Below are 16,627 nucleotides of genomic sequence, written 5' to 3'. Positions count from 1 at the left end.
TGAAACTGCAGCAGCTACAAAAGATCCTAATGGGCCGTAAGGCCTAACCTCTTTACGATTAAGATTTCTTGTCTATGAGTTTCCATCGTATTGTGAGTTTCCGGATTAAAAGCTAAACCTCATTTTTGGAAAAAAAAAAACAAGGAAAAGAAAATCACTCCCAGAAAGGCTACCTTTAGTTGCATTAATACCTAGTACTAGTATTTGATTATTCTCCTCAACTCCAATTAGCAATCTAGACAAAGCATCCATATAAAAAATAGGGTGTTCTTATATATACCCCAAAAATACTAACGATACCTCTTTATCTATGTACCCTCTCTGCTAATCTTCCCACCCATCAAAATTATTTATTTAGCGTACCCCCGATATATCACCCATACCTATTCTTTCACAGCTATTTGGAGAAACAAAAATATTATCCATCATCATTAAAACAGCGTACTAGGATTCAACCACACAAATTCCAACTTTGTTGAAACCCCGTCAAAATCTAGAACCAGATCTCAAAATCTCCCTTTATTTCATTTAACAATACCCAGAACCAGAACTCTTCTTCCAGTAACAAGTACGGGGTCCGAGCAGAGATAAGACGCGTAACGACCTTATCTCTAGAGATGCGGTTAAAGTTTTTAGCCCGGTTGCCTGTAGACCTAGAACTTGTTTGTTTGCAGCTGACTCGGCGTCTGAATCTGAGTCAACTCCTGACTCGGACCGAGTCAGCAGTCAGACCGTTTGTTTTCCATTTTGAGTCAGATCTGACTCGACCTCTGACTCAGACATAACCCCTGACTCGGACTCATTTGAGTCAGGTAACAAAATACCCCTGACTCATGGGACCAAACCACTGACTCACTTATTTCCGAGTCAGATGAGTCAGATCTGATTCAAAACAAACATATCGACTCAGATCCAGATGAGTCAGGTGATTTCACTCAGATCCAGATGATTCAGATCCAGACGACTCAGATGAGTCAGGAATAAACAAACATGGTGCTAGACGCAACCCATCCGAAGATAAGGAATAATTCTTGACACATACCCGCTAAAGTCTTCATTTAACAATACCCATCATCATTAAAACCGCATTCAATTTTTCTTGAATGGATTAAAATCGAGATTGTCAAAACAAGTTATTTTGTTTTATAAAGAAGCAATTTGAATTGTAACACGTAATTGTAATGCATGATTCCTTTCATTCATATTATTCTGTAGAAATGATTAACATCTGATCGTGTGTGTTGCTAGACATGATGTCGCATTAACATCACATCTTAGCCACGAGAGGTGCTTTGCTTTTAAGTTTTAGACGACGATGAAGAAGTAATTAATTTCAAAGAGGCGTGCAGGCGTATAAAATCTCTCCACGCCGAACCACGGAATCCAGAGCTCTTCCTTGTTTCGTAAGATGGATATTCAGCTGACTGTGCTTACCATTCATCTTTCCCATAAATCAGCCCGGATGAAATAAGGTTAGACAAGCAGTGATAATTTTTCACCCAAAAACGGAAGCATTAATCCATATTACAGTAAAATAAGCTGACATTTCAAATTCATCTCTCTTCTCCGAACTCCAGGCAGCTTTCAAAAAATGGCGATTTTCCAAAAAACTCAGCCTTCTACTGGTTTCAATCCCTGTGTTTGATTCATGGTGAAAATGTGCTATTCTGAACTTCTCCGCCGTCCAAGGACGGATCTATGATCCTTCCCCTTGGGGCCGGGATTTATTGGGTAGTAGAGTTTTTATTTTCGCTTTTTCTCTCTTTTTGATTGTTACTTCATGGCTTTGGTTACCTTTGAATCAAAATCTTTTGATTCGACGTGGATAAATAGAGGAGGGTTTAAGGTTTTGAAAATCAGAGAAACATACAAAGAATGATAAAGTTGGATCTTCATCAATCAGGAGGCTTTTAAATGGATACAGTCTATCACTCTTAAGGTTGTTTCTTTCTTAGGTAAGAAACCACAAAAATGGACGCAGAAATATAACCAGATAGTTTTCCTTTTGGAAATGTGCTGCAAGAAGAAAGGTGATTATTTGAAGATCACTAGATTTAAACCTGATTCAAATTACAGTTTCATCTGTATACCAAGTGGAAAAGATGGAACAATATGGAATTCTTTGTGGTCATCTGTAGCTCCTCCGTCTAAATCAGGGAATTTTGTTTTGAACTCTACTGACTTTCCAAGTCTAGAATCAAAAACGGATACTCATACTATGGGGATTATAGTTGAAGCTAAAGAACCACATTTCGGATGGAATCGTATTTTTACAGCTTCGAAGAAATACTTTAATTGGTCGGGCAATTTAAATCTCAGAAGTATTAATTCTCACCTTGCGTTCTTTGAAGCCAAGAATATTTCAACTTATAATCTTTTCAAAAGAGAGAGTCATATCGGTTGGGAAATTCTCATTATCCATCAGGCAATGAAAATCCGATGAAAAAATCATTTACACAAATAATGGGTGTCACTGGTTAGGTATTAGAGGATTATCGTTTCTTCACTGGGATATTAGGACACTCGAGGCAGTTTGCTCTCCTTGGGGTAAAGTTTTGGAGATTCATAAATCTTCGAGTGATTTCTCAAAGCTAAACAGTTGTAAAATCAAGGTTCGTGCTGATCTCAGTAAAATCCCAGCTGCAGTTTTCTTTAACGGTAGCTGGTTGAGTATCGAATGGATTCATGACATCTCTGATAGTTTTACAGATCAACAACACATTATTGTACCATCCATAAAATCATTAGTGGTGGTTCCTGATCATCATCTCAACCATGATCAGGATGATATTTCCATGCATGTAGATCCTACTTCAACGCGGTCAAGCATACAGAATGAAAAAGATCTTATATTGCATGTGAAATATCAGCATAATAAGAAGTCCAAGATTTCATCCTCTTCAAATTCAAATTCTTCGTTTAACCCGGTGCTAAAAAGGTTGGAGAAAGTATGGAGAAAGGTATCCTATCTGCAGCTAAGGGGTGCCCCATGTGAAAATAATTCACATGTGCCAGAGAATGAAAATTCAGGACTTAATGTCAATGATGTTTCCCCTTCTACACACGAATTAAGTACTTCAAATATTGATGAAGTGATTATTCCGTGGGTGACTGTTAGAAGGAAGAAATCGGGTCGTCATATGAGCCAGGTGGGGGGAGCGTTATCTCCGGGTCTGATTCCAGATCCGAGTCTCGGATCTAGATTTTGAGTCTAACTCCTGCTCATGACTCGAGAACTCCGAATACTAATGATCAAAATATTGGTGGGGGTGCTACAGTTGGATTATGAAAAGAACAACAGTTTCGGCCCTAAATCATTTGATCTAACTCATGCCCGTGTTCATGTGGATTCAGGTTCGAATTTGGTTTATACTCCAATTTTCAACGACTCATTGGATACTTCCTCGAGTAATGAATTAGGAGATAGATCAGTTTCTCTTTCACCGTTGATATCTCTTTCAAATTCAAATGAAAAAGAGTCGTTGTCTTCCACATAAGCTTCTCATTCTACTTTGAGATTGACTCCTAAATTAACTTCTACTACTGAAACTCAAAATTTTCAGAACACACAACCCAAAATATAAGACAGAGTATCTTATCTATGGATTTCAACACGAAATTGGGTATATCTTGTAATTTACCAAATACAAGAGATATGTGTTGTGATCTAATTATTAAGAATGATGAATTTATCAGCAAGACTGAGGTGATAATTGAAAATGATGAAGATGGAATGGTAGATTACGACTCAGACTCTGAGAAGGAAGCTGATGATGAAGTAATTGAGGCCTTTAATACTGCAGCTGAGGAAGAATCAATTGAGGTAAATGGTTTTAATCCTCTAAGTAGTTCCAGGGTTGAGCATAATTTAAATGGACCTTAAATTTCTGAGCTGGAACTTAAGGGGTTTAGGAAAAGGTGAAAAAATTATTGCAGTTAGGAACGCAATTAGGAGAAACAATGTCACCATTTGCTCAATTCAAGAATCAAAAAAAGAAATTGTTGATGATACCTTAATTAGATCTCTCTAGGGTAACATTGGTTGCAAGTATCTTCATCTTCCTTATGAAGGTGCTTCTGGAGGAATTATTGTAATGTGGAATGATGGGGTAGTGCATATGGAAGATTTTCTAATTGGGGCTTTCTCTTTAACAATCATATTCATGAATCTTTCAGATAATTTTGAATGGTTGTTTACTTCAGTCTATGGTGCTTCTGACTATAATGATTATAGCCAATATTGGCAGGAGTTGAATGATATTAGAATCTTATTTCATGATCCTTGGGTGTTGGGTGGAGATTTTAATTCCACTTTGTCTCATCTATATAGAAATTGTGCAGGAGGTTGTTCTATCAGTAGAAATTTCTTCACCAGTTTTATAAGTAGGCATGAATTGATTGACTTACCATTATCTGGGGGAAAATTCACTTGGACCAATTCACAGAAACCACCTATTCTAGTTAGACTAGATAGATTCCTTGTTTCAGAAGATTGGTTCTCTCATTGCCCTTTTCCTCTTCAGTCAAGATTAAAAAGGCCAATTTCAGAACACGCACCCATTTTTCTCTCTTGCAATTCTAATGTGAAGTTTAAAGCTCCTTTCAGATTAGATAATTATCTCCTTCTTCATCCATCCTTCATTCCAAATTTGAAGATTTGGCGGCAGAATTTAACTTTTTTTGGTAAGCCTAGCTTTATATTTGCTAAGAAGTTACAATCATTAAAATTCTTCATAAAAGCTTGGAAGAAGTCTATGGGAGATATGCAATTGCAGGTAGATTATCTAGAGGAATTAATAAATTCTTGGGACATTAATGAAGAAGACATCCAACTGTCTAATTCTGAATATGACTCAAGAAATGAAGCTAAATCTAAACATGCTTCACTGTCTTTGAATATTGCAAGAAAGTGGGGACAAAGAGCAAAGGACAACTGGGCTAAGAATGTTGAGAAAAACACAAAATATTTTCATCAGCTGGCTTCTTTCAAATATAATTGCAACAGCATAAACTGTTTGGTTATAGATGGAGAGTTGTGTTATGATAAAGAGAAGATAGCAATTGAAGCAACAAAGTTTTCTAATTCCTTATTCACTGAAGATTTCCCTATAAGACCTAGCTTTGATAACATTGAGTTTCCTGTTATTTCTACACAGGAAAGTATTGCTCTTGAGAAGCCTTTTTCTGAGGAAGAAGTTAAGAGGGTAATTTGGCATTTCGGTTTAAATAAGGCTCCTGGCCATGATGGATTCACAATAGAGTTTTTTAAATTAGCTTGGGAGGTAATCAAATTCGATTTATTGAAAGTTATCAAGGAATTTGAAACTAAAGGCTCACTGGATTGGAGAGTGAATTGCACTAATCTTAAATTGATACCTAAATCCAATGGTACAACTTCTCTTAGCAACTTCAGACCTATAAGCTTAATAGGAGGCATTTACAAAATTGTTCCAAAACTTTTGGCTGAAAGATTGAAAGTTGTTCCTCCTTCTATCATCACAAATTTTCAGGGAGCTTTTGTTCATGATAGGCAGATAAATGATGGAATTCTTATAGCTGCAGAGCTTATTGATTCTAGAATTAGAGAGAATAAATCCGGTCTGGTTTTTAAAGTAGACTTTGAAAAAGCCTTTGACAACATAAACTGGAATTGTGTTGACATTGTTATGCAAAGGTTTGGCTTTGGTAATATTTGGAGAGGTTGGATAAAATGGTGCATCACTCAAGCTAGATTCTCTATTCTGGTTAATGGGGAAGCTACAAAGATGTTTAGAAATCATAAGGGTATAAGGCAGGGAGATCCTATATCCCTTTTATTTTCATTATGGTTGCTTAAATTCTCACTAAATTGATTGGTAATGCAGCATCAAATGGCCTTCTTTCTGGTTTTCAAGTTGTCACAAATGGAACAACTATTTATCATTTGCAGTTTGCAGATGACTTAATAGTTTTCTTAAAGGACTCTGAAGAAGAAATCACAAATTTGAAGAATATTTTGTTTGCTTTTCAGCTGGTGACTGGATTGAAAGTAAACTTCAGTAAAAGTGTAATGATTGGTATTGGTGATGATAATTATGGATCTCTTTGTGCTTTGGGTGTCAACTTGCATATTTCCCTTTAAATTATTTGGGCACTGCACTGGTTAGTAAATCTAAAACAAGAGCAGTCTGGGGTGTTATGATTGCAAAATGTCAGCAGAGGTTGAGTACTTGGAGAAGGAGATACTTAACAAAAGGCCAAAGACTGCGGTTGATAAATAGTGTCTTAGCAAGCATGCCTATTTATTACTTGTCTATGTTTCAAATGCTCATGTCAGTTGTGAAAGCTCTTGAGAAATTATGAGAATATTTCTTTGGGGTTCTTCAGATACTACTAAAAAGAGAAGCCGGGTAGCTTTGTCAAGAGCTAATATTTCTAAAGCTCATGGAGGGATTGGAATTAAGAAGCTCAGGCTAGTTAACAAGGCACTGCATTGCAAGTGGATATGGAGATATGGAAAAGAAAAAGATGCTCTTTGGAGGCAATTAATCCTGGAGAAATTTGGAGGTAACCTTCTTTCTTTTTTCCCTAAAGTCAGTTCAAAACCAATTAAGCTGGGATTTTGAAAACAAGTGATTATGTTAAGAATAACACTTCACTTATTGTTCAAAATGGGAAGAGAATTCTTTTCTGGTTAGATAAGTGGGTTGGAGGAGGCATTCTGAAAGACAGATTCCCTAATATTTTCAAAATCTCTAAGCATAAAATTGCTACTATTAGTGAGATGCTCAACTCACAAGGTTCTTAGAATTTTGAATTTAAGAGAGATTTAAAGGAAGTTGAAGTTGGAGAAGTAGCAAATCTTATTCACCTGCTGGATCGATTTGCTCAAACTATTCATTCTTGTATGGATGAAGATACAAGAAAATGGGATTTTGGAGATGATTTTTCTGTCTCCAACTGCTACTCTTCCCTTGATATGGATGGTTTCCTTCAATTTCCTCATAAAAAAATTTGGAATCCTAAGATACCTTTGAATGTGTCTTTCCTAGTTTGGACTTTATGTCATGGTGGTGCTCCAACTTTAGACACTCTTCTTAGAGCTGGTTTAGTAAATGACGGTCAGTGCACTTTGTGTTCTGAAGTAGAAGAGACTCAAATCCATCTCTTCATGCACTGTCCTGAAACTAGAAAACTTTGGAACTATTTCTTAGAAAGTTTTGGTGTCAACTGGGTTTTTTCATAGACGGTGAAAACAAATATATGGGAATGGAAGAATACCAAAAGCAATACAATTGTGAAGAAACTTTGGGATTTGCTTCCCTTTGCAATCTGGTGGAACATCTGGAAGGAGAGGAATTTTAGACTCTACAACAACAAGAAGAGAAGCCTAGATCAACTTATTGTCTATGTTAAATGCACTTTGTATAATTGGTTTGTGCATACAAAATTGATTGAGGAATATGCTCTCAGTATTTTGATTTGTAACCGGAATGTTGTGGTTCACATCTAATTCCTTTGTTTTCTTCAAGCTTTTTTCTTCTCTCTGATGAACCAAGCTTCTTTTAATCAAATTTTCCCTTTTCTTGTCAAAAAAAAATTAATCCATATTACTATATATACGGTGAAAAAAAGTTCAGAAAATATTTTGTAAAGATTCGTACATAAATAGGAGATCTTGTCAACCGTGTTATACTTAAGGTTACTAGGGCTTAACCCGTACCGATATGTATTTCAAATATATCCATCGTTTCAAATATATCATAACTGTTTACGAAAAATCGATCAATTTGATTCAATTCTAAATGTTTTTGAGGTGTTGATTAATAAACATGTCTTAGCTTCAAATATTTTAATATTATGTCTGTAAATCATACAATCCTTTAGGACATATAGTTAAACGTTAACCAACTCTTCGAAATCCTATGGGCCTATGGGTAGTAGAACATCATTTCATTAACTTCTTCAAAACAAAGTAGTGTCCATACTTCGAAAAGAAATAAATCATCAAAGGTCGTTCACCAAATTTGTAACAAATTTGAAACACAAAATTACTTCAAAATCAATCAGATTGATTTTACAAAAACTGTTAGCTTCAAGGATTATTTTTCTCCCTTTTGTGATATAAATTATTCTAAATTTGCATAGATTTATGTCTTCTTAAAATATGTAATTCTTGATCCATTTCATTTTTGATCTACTTATCTTCTCTCTTTACCTATTAACATGAACTATTTTTCAAGCATGCGTAATCATATGAAGTCGAGGAGAAGTGGCAAAGACGTAAATCATGACAAAAAATGGGAATAGAGAGAGATATGATAAACTAAATCAATTACAATTGATTCGCGTGTAGCCTTGTATGTGGTCAATTTTTTTTATAGGTTTCATCTCCTTACCTTCCCCGACCCGGCAAATCTTAAAACCATAGCTATTGATTTATCTTCTCCCTAGAAAAATCAGGCCTTTAATATTTATTTTAATTTTTAAAAAGGAAAAAAAACAAATTTAAAAACTAATAAGGGATTGTTGGGCAGCTTGTTGCTCGCTTGCCTGTTATGTAATTATTTTTTATCAATTTTTTTTTTTAACTAAGGGCAACTAAATAACCTTAGGACACCTTTTTCATCCCACTACCACTACTTTATTCCACCACCACCGCCACCATTAACATCGTCACTCCACCATTCTCACCAATACCCACACCACCATTATCCCCACCGCGGATCTACCACCCTTGCCTACCATCACAACTACCATTAATGTCTACTGATTTAATATAAAATAAATTCATTATGTATCGTATTAATGAAAAAATATTTATTTGATTAATTAAATAAATATTTATTATGATATATCAATAGAATATTTATTATTGAAAATTAATTAAACAAATCATTTTACAGCCGTAGATTTAGCTTTTCCAAGAATGAATTCATAATAGCACGGGTGTTATATAAATTACGTATAATCCTATTAGATTATTTATTGAAAATAACTTCTAGTCAAATTGTTCTGGATAATGAAAAATAAGCCTGAAGAACATGGGATTTTTATTTACATGTAAGATCATTTTGTAAATATTAATCTATTGTCAAATTATAACGTGTAATCTGAATAATCTTATAAGTTTCTCTCTAAGTTTCTCTATCAAGATGAAATCAAAATTCTATTTCCACAGTTATCTAAACAAATAGAAACTAAAAATTGGTTCTTGAAAAAATCACTTTTCTAGACCAAAAAGTTGTGAATAGATTGAAACCCCGATTACCTGTGATAGCCAAATTTTAATCACAAAATACAGGCACTCCTGAATTTCAACCATGAGGTTATTGTAATCAATAAGGTTATATTTGAAAATGTATACTTCAGCTAAATATACAATAAATGATATTCAAGAAAATGATAGAAACCTCAAAAATTCATACATGAAACAATGTAAAAAAGAAAGGATTTTCTCAAATGTTGTTAGCTCAGAATAGTTTGACTGGTCATAGATGTACATTTTGGTGGACGAATATTGAGAGAAAATTGAAAAAAGATTGAGCGGAACTATACTCTTGGATTTGATTTTTTTCCTTTCGCAATCTACTCCCTTCCCAACTTCATTTCTGATTTTCGTTTGTTCCAAAGTAAGGAATTAGAGTTTTCAAACCCACTCATCTTACTGAATGTGAGCGAGAGAATCAATTGTTCAGTTTTATGGGAAGGTATATTTGTAATTTTCAGTTGATCAATTTTTTCCATTTTGATTTAGACTTTGAGATGGGAATAAGAGAATATGTAATGAATTTTTCTCAATTAAAGCGTGTATTTATGGTTTCGAACGAAACCGTGAATTTACCAATTGGGAGGGAAAATCAGGACTGGTCTTTATCTTTCCTAACTTAGTGAAGCTTCATTATATAATACAGTACAAAGAAATGGGCAGAAAAGTATACATGGCTAGGGTAAAACCCTTACCTTAACGACACATCTCGATAATAAGTAAATTTTTTTGTATTGATTTTTACTTGTGCCCGTTTGTTTGTAGTAACTATATAACGTGACATTTTGTGGTTTATTTTTATTTTTTTGATCTTTCATGTATTTTAGCCGAGTTTATTTTATTTTATCAATAATACGGTCAACCACAACTTCTAATTTATAATGTTACCCATTTTGTAGCGATACAAAATTAACATAGCCTATTGATACTCACCAATTATCTCCACCATTACAAAAACATACATAATACCATTTATTTCTCCACCACAACCGTTGCTACCTCCCGTTAGCCGTTTATCGTACTTCTAATTTTAAATCACAAACATCATGAGTAAAATTAAGATTGAACGAACTTAGGTCGTTAGTTAATTTATTCCATTATATTTTTTATTTTTATATACTTTGTTGTACTGCAATTAATATTATTTTAACGGTTAAAACCATGATTATACAACAGGGTCTTAAAGGTAGCGTAGTTGACTTTTGTGTTTTTTGTTGTAGAAGAAATTAGGAGCCTTGAAGAAGTCATGTGTTCGAACAAAACCGTGAATTTACCAATTGAGAGGAAAAATCAGGACTGGTCTTTATCTTTCCTAACTTAGTGAAGCTTCATTATATAATACAGTACAAATAAATGGGCAGAAAAGTATACATAGGTAGGGTACAACCCTTACCATAACGACACATCTCGATAATAAGTGAATTTTTTTGTATTTATTTTTACTTGTGTCCGTTTGTTTGTAGTAATTATATACGTGACATTTTGTGGTTTATTTTTATTTTTTTTGACTTTTCATGTATTTTAGCCGAGTTTATTTTATTTTATCAATAAGACGATCAACCACAACTTCTAATTTATAATGTTACCCATTTTGTAGCGATACAAAATTAAAATAGCCTATTGATACTCACCAATCATCGCCACCACTACAAAAACATATATAATACCATTTATTTCTCCACCACAACCGCTGCTACCTCCCGTTAGCCGTTTATCGTACTTCTAATTTTAAATTACAAACATCATGAGTATAATTAAGATTGAACAAACTTAGGTCGTTAGTTAATTTATTCCCTTATATTTTTTTTTATATACTTTGTTGTATTGCAATTAATTTTATTTTAACGGTTAAAACCATGATTTATACAACAGGGTCTTAAAGGTAGCAGGGGTACCGTTTAGGTGATCCGGCGGCTATGATCATTTTTTTTTAAATGGTATGGTATCATCCTAAAATTATGATTTTTTTTATCAATTATGATGACCAACTACATCTTTCACGATACAATATTGCTTGTGTTGTAAATATACAGAACTAATAATGTCCACGACTATTCACCAACATCACCATCATAAAACCTCCCATCGGCATTATTTTTTCCACCACCAATGATATTATCGCCTCCACCAACACCGCTTCTACCAGCCACTACTTATTCCACTACTAACCACTAATTTCTATTGATATAGTAATTTTTATTAAAATTATTTAGTAATGTAAAAATACATATTTATTAGATTAATTAAGAGGATATTTAATGATCAAAAATTTAATAAATTATTCATTATGAGAGATTAATGAGACAGTAATTAATAAAGCACTCATAATGATTAATTTTAATTAGAGCAAACCACAACCATGGATTTAACTTTCCCCAGAATGCATCCTAGCCTCTCTTTATCTAGGCTAAGTTGTCCAAACTATGCTTTATATTCTTGATACAACGGTATAAGTATAAAAAATTTCAAATAATTTAAGAATTTTGATATTAACTAAATTATAACTAACTAACTAATGGGGTACCATTAGTATTTCTAGGGGTATATAAAGGATTGCCCAAAAAATAAAGAAATAGGGAGATAAAGGGATCTCCCTGTTTAATTAGGCACGAAATAGGCTTTGAACCAGCTGGACAGGGATATAAGTGCACGCCCTTGCAATGGGTTGACTCCAACCTTCTCAAGGAACTAATTAGGATCCAGGCTGGGGGATAAGTTATGTTTCAAAGGGGCTGGGATGTCGGGATACCAACCCCATTTAGGATTTAGTCTATATTTGGGACTAGGTCTCTTATTCTCGTAGGACTGTACTTTTATGTTATCTATAAATACATAGGTTGTTTTAGGATTTTATTATGTCATTAATCAATAAAAACTATATTATTGAGTGTTTGCTTAGTTAAGGTAGCTGATCTTCAATCAAAAGATCTATTGGAATATATGGCAAGTCAGTAACAAGATATCAAGTCAATAACAAGATTGGAAGACCAAGTCAGTAACAAGATTGTGTAATCTAGTTAGATAAGTTTAATCTAGCTAGTTCTAGGTTTACTGTTTCCTATTACTCTTATAAATAGGAAACATAATGTAAATATAAAATTATCTCAGAATGTTCTGATGATCATAATACAATTTCACCCTAAGGGGTTTTATCAGCGGACGTAGGTCAATAATGCCGAACCACTTTAATCTTTGTCTTTCAAATTTTATATCTTCTCCATTTTACACCTGATTCTGATCGTAGGATTATATCGTAGGATTATATCGTTTTGGTATCGGTTCTTATCATAAAGAGATTCTGCACTTCAAAGATGCAGAAGTGTATGATTAGTGATGATAATACAAGTAGTGACATTTTGGGTCTGAATACGGAGAAAAATGTTCTTAATAAGAATCGTGATATTTCCAACAATACCAGTGTTGTTGTTGATATTGAATTTTCAATATTATGTGAGATCCTAAGCCGACTTCCTGTTAAGTCACTCATGCGTTTCAAATTCGTATCCAAAACCTGGTTGTCGCTTATCCAGAAAGACCTTTACTTTATTGATTTACACTGTAAACGATCAAGAACCCTACGTCCAGCTCTTTTATACGTGATTCCATTAAAAATTAAAGATCAGAATAATCCGTTCAGAGTTGGTGATAAGTTTTTCTTGACAGCTAATTTATCATTCGAAAGAAGAGGCAAAAGAAAAGCAGAGATTCATAGTACAAGGAAGATAAACTTGTTTACGTAATGATATTGAAGGTCCCGTGAATGGTTTGATTTGTATCATCAACAGGCACAGGCTGCCTGCAGATGTCCGCATATACAATATCAGCACCAGAGAAGTGACACCACGGATTACATCAACATTGTTAAGGGAAGAGGTGGAAAAGAATAGCACATGTTGGCGCCCTTCGTATGATATAACCTATAAACTTGGATTTCATCCTGCAACAAAAGAACACAAACTGTTATGTATGTGCAGAATATATTTGTGTGAAACTGATTATGAGTATGAGCTTTATCAGGTCTTGACTGTAGGAGACAATACATGGAGGAGGATTGATTGGGTCTCACCTTGTCGTCTTGATTTCCTTCAACTCTCTGTATATGCGAATGGTTCGATTTATTTTTGCAGCGCTTTTTTTGAAGATGGTGATCCTAAGTTCTTGGTGGTATTTGATGTTGGAAGTGAGAAGTTCAGAACGATACCGATACCTTTCATTCTTGATCATCAGCCTCTGGATTCTTGTTTTTGGATGCGCCGTGCTTACTTATTGGCAGTTGATGGACATGTAGCTATACTGCGTAGGATGAACAACCGCATTCTCAAGCTATGGATATACAAAGCTACAAATCTTGATGATGCTGAGGCAAATTGGAGTGAAGACATTATAACGTTACCTTTTTCTTGGGATAGGAAGCGGTGTCTCTCCTTTTCAAATGTTGAAGGAACAAACCAAATCATTATGGAATTCTTCGGGAATCGTAAAAGACGAGTGAATTCTGTCTATCTTTATTCTTACGATTGGAAGAAAAAAACATTTTGTGAAGTCAAAGTTGGTGGGATTCCTGCCTCAGTTCCCGACTTTTGTTCAGTTAAACTGTTTACAGCTTTCGCAGAAAGTCTTTTTCCTGTTCAGAAGACGGAATCATAGGAGGAGTTTTGGAGTGGCGCATTCAGACTCCCAACAGAATGAACTTTGTGAATTTTCGATTTTGTGTTTTATAACCTAAAAGAAAGTTTATTGGGTTGAGGCTTGTTCAATAGTTCAAGGTTTTGTGATGATGTAATGAAATGGGAACTAGGTTTTCTTGTAGTATATAATTAAAACTCTTAAAATAAATTTATTGACTATTCTAAAATTATACTAATTAATTTCATTCTTTTTTCTGCTTAACATATCATTAATAGAAAATGCAAATAATAATAGGAAAGTTTCCATAAATCTCCCTCCATCAAAAAAGCATGGGTGATGTTGGATATGATGCTGCATTTCGTGGCGTCAACCGTTCATCCATTGCTGCAAACAGGTTTTGACTTCTTCCCAAGGAAGCCGGGTGACGAACTAGTGGTACATTTCTAGCAGTCGGTGGGCTCGGAAGTTCATGGAGCTTGCCTATTCTCGGGGATGAGAAAGGAGAAGGTAACTTGTTTTAAGCTTTGTTGACATTGCTTTCTTTTTTATCATATCTTAGATCTTTCTCATGATTCCTTGGTTCCAAGGGCAATGTGCACCATAAATTTTTACGAGTGCCACTCAAGCTTGCACGCCTTTCCCCGCAGCCAGCTTCCAAGACAAAGTCACTGTGTTGATGTTCAACTGCCAATATTACTTCCGGGCCAATTGCCTCTAGCAACTTTAAGATTAATCTGCTTTTCCACGTGCGCGCAAAGAAGGAGAAAAAAATGATTAGTAATTTAGTAGAACATGCATTAGAATCTGGATGAGTAAGATACTAAGATGACGTCTGAAATGCAAGAACATAATTAACCTGTGCAGCATGGTGCTGAACAGCTTGTTTTAGCAAATTCTGGTTTTGTCGTTCTTTCAATGAATTCAACCGGAAAACAAAACAAATCGCCTCCCGCTCGTATTCCTCAGAAGCTTCTTGCAACTTCTGAAGTGAAACGGTTTCACCCTTGAAAGATCTCGTCTTTTCATTTTCCCTTTGAGCAGTCGACAGGCCTTGATATAGATTTCTGAAAGAAATCAAAAGGCACATGACACTGAAAGTTAGAGAAAGTCATGAAAGAATATGTAGATCGAAATTAAGATGAATAGAAAGAGATAGAAACCTTTTTTCATCACACCATTGTTTCATATGCTGCAGAAATCAGCAAATACGACAAAAAATTTATTAAATTTAGACCAAGCAGTGACCAAAAATAGACGATATTATCGCAAGAGGCTAGGCATATATGATCAAGTACAGACCTCTACTGTTTTTAGTTGAGTTAGAATGGACTCTGACGTTGCTGTCTGGAAAATATGAGACCGCTGAAATATCCAGACGTCTCGAACATCAGCATATATAAACAGATCAAGAAATTACGCTGTTTATAACAAAGGACTACATATGAATTCGTCAGTGTCACAAGATTGTTGTCAGTGTCACAAGATTGCAATAGTTAAAGGACTCACATAGCTATCAACAAGTTCTTGAAGTCCAAATTGCACTTTAATCAGCATTCGGAGAACATTACCTGCAACCAAAATTACTATATCGAAAGAAAACTTAATGAACACAAAATAAAAATTAATAAAAAAATAAAAATAAAAACACCATAACTAGCAGTAACACTACAAGAACACTATTTGTTACCAATTTGTCCATCGTCATTCTGCTCCAGTAGACAAGTACCCATTTCTCGCAGAGATTCAGAAAATACTGAAGAAAAAAGAACGAAAAGATATTTTGGAAGGATGCAAGATAAGAATTTAAATTATACTAAGAAATATGTTTAGTGAAATACCAAATGCGCTATTTGCAGCCGCAGCCGCAGCAGCAGCATAAAGTATGGTATCGTTGCATTTTTTCATGTCCTGCATATCCTGCGTCAAAAATTAAACCAAAATGATTGATTAGTTAAAAAAAACTGACTTCAGATTTACCATGGAAGCTTGAGTAAAATCATCTAATAACTTGGCAGACGGACTATGATAATGATGATGAACTTTGTTATCATCTTTACTACTGTGATTTTGATTGTGATGATGAGGACGATGAAGTGCGAGTCCCTTTGAGTTTCTTCCACGAAGACTTGAGCATCATGACTAAAACGCTTTTCTTTATCTTCTTCTGTTCTCTATACCATAGAGAGAATGGATGTTTAGAGACAGAAAAACCAATGAAGAACGTCACATATGTATGGTTGCTTTTATAGCAGTAGTTTTCTTTTGTATGCACGCAATAGCGCAAATTTGCTTACCTTGACTCAACTTTAGTACGACTGCTTTGTTGACCATCGTACCTTTCCGTGGTCATATTGTTAGATTTTTAACGTGATGGTGATCTGGAAAACGCAAGTTATATCAGACATTAATTCTTCATTCAAATATTCTTGGTGAACCGTGTGATTGAACCACACGAAAACTACCAAGACACAACAAAACCCATAACATGGGACCCCTGCTGTCCTCTGCAGGGCCCACTGGGACCACACCCAAAAATTTGTGAGAGAAAAAACTGATTTCGGTTTTGGCATGGTTTGGTTTGGCGGTCTGATGAGAATCCCCTTCTTCATTACTCCTTCTAGATATTGACCACCTTATATACGGCTGGTGGTTCAGTCAAGGCGTTAAAGGCTTAGCTTTCTGTGAACAGATAACAATCCTTTAATTTTTCAAGTACACTACAACGACTTCTTTTCCTTGTCCTATGAAAAT

The 16,627-nt window shown here is 34.8% G+C and overlaps 2 protein-coding genes across 3 annotated transcripts; one reads left to right on the top strand and one right to left on the bottom strand.

Moving 5' to 3' along the window:
- Positions 1 to 12,558: 12,558 nt before the first annotated feature.
- Positions 12,559 to 13,894, top strand: LOC113324688 (putative F-box protein At1g32420). The gene is made up of 2 exons (XM_026572984.1): positions 12,559 to 12,983; positions 13,033 to 13,894. Exons 1-2 carry the CDS (start codon positions 12,559 to 12,561, stop codon positions 13,892 to 13,894), a joined length of 1,287 nt encoding a protein of 428 aa, XP_026428769.1.
- Positions 13,895 to 14,232: 338 nt separating this feature from the next.
- Positions 14,233 to 16,042, bottom strand: LOC113321331 (uncharacterized protein At2g33490-like). 2 transcript variants are annotated; one of them, XM_026569224.1, is made up of 8 exons: positions 15,885 to 16,042; positions 15,715 to 15,793; positions 15,564 to 15,629; positions 15,383 to 15,459; positions 15,176 to 15,238; positions 15,037 to 15,065; positions 14,733 to 14,940; positions 14,233 to 14,610 (listed from the first exon to the last, which is right to left on the bottom strand). In XM_026569224.1, exons 2-8 carry the CDS (start codon positions 15,788 to 15,790, stop codon positions 14,557 to 14,559), a joined length of 573 nt encoding a protein of 190 aa, XP_026425009.1. In that variant the 5' UTR covers positions 15,791 to 15,793; positions 15,885 to 16,042; the 3' UTR covers positions 14,233 to 14,556. The 2 variants fall into 2 exon arrangements, with proteins under 2 accessions (XP_026425009.1, XP_026425008.1); XM_026569223.1 differs by having other exon boundaries at positions 15,715 to 16,042.
- Positions 16,043 to 16,627: the final 585 nt, after the last annotated feature.

Source organism: Papaver somniferum, chromosome 11, assembly GCF_003573695.1.
Source record: "Papaver somniferum cultivar HN1 chromosome 11, ASM357369v1, whole genome shotgun sequence".
NCBI lineage: Eukaryota > Viridiplantae > Streptophyta > Magnoliopsida > Ranunculales > Papaveraceae > Papaver > Papaver somniferum.
This window is presented reverse-complemented; position numbering and strand designations above follow the sequence as displayed.

Coding starts and splice junctions, on each gene's coding strand:
- LOC113324688 (XM_026572984.1), top strand. CDS start 12,559: ATGCAGAAGTGTATGATTAGTGATGATAATACAAGTAGTGACATTTTG. Junction 12,984..13,032: donor AGGAAGATAAACTTGTTTAC/GTAATGATATTG, acceptor TATCATCAACAG/GCACAGGCTGCCTGCAGATG.
- LOC113321331 (XM_026569223.1), bottom strand. CDS start 15,790: ATGCAGGACATGAAAAAATGCAACGATACCATACTTTATGCTGCTGCT. Junction 14,941..15,036: donor CAATGGTGTGATGAAAAAAG/GTTTCTATCTCT, acceptor GATTTCTTTCAG/AAATCTATATCAAGGCCTGT. Junction 14,611..14,732: donor TTCAGCACCATGCTGCACAG/GTTAATTATGTT, acceptor GTGGAAAAGCAG/ATTAATCTTAAAGTTGCTAG.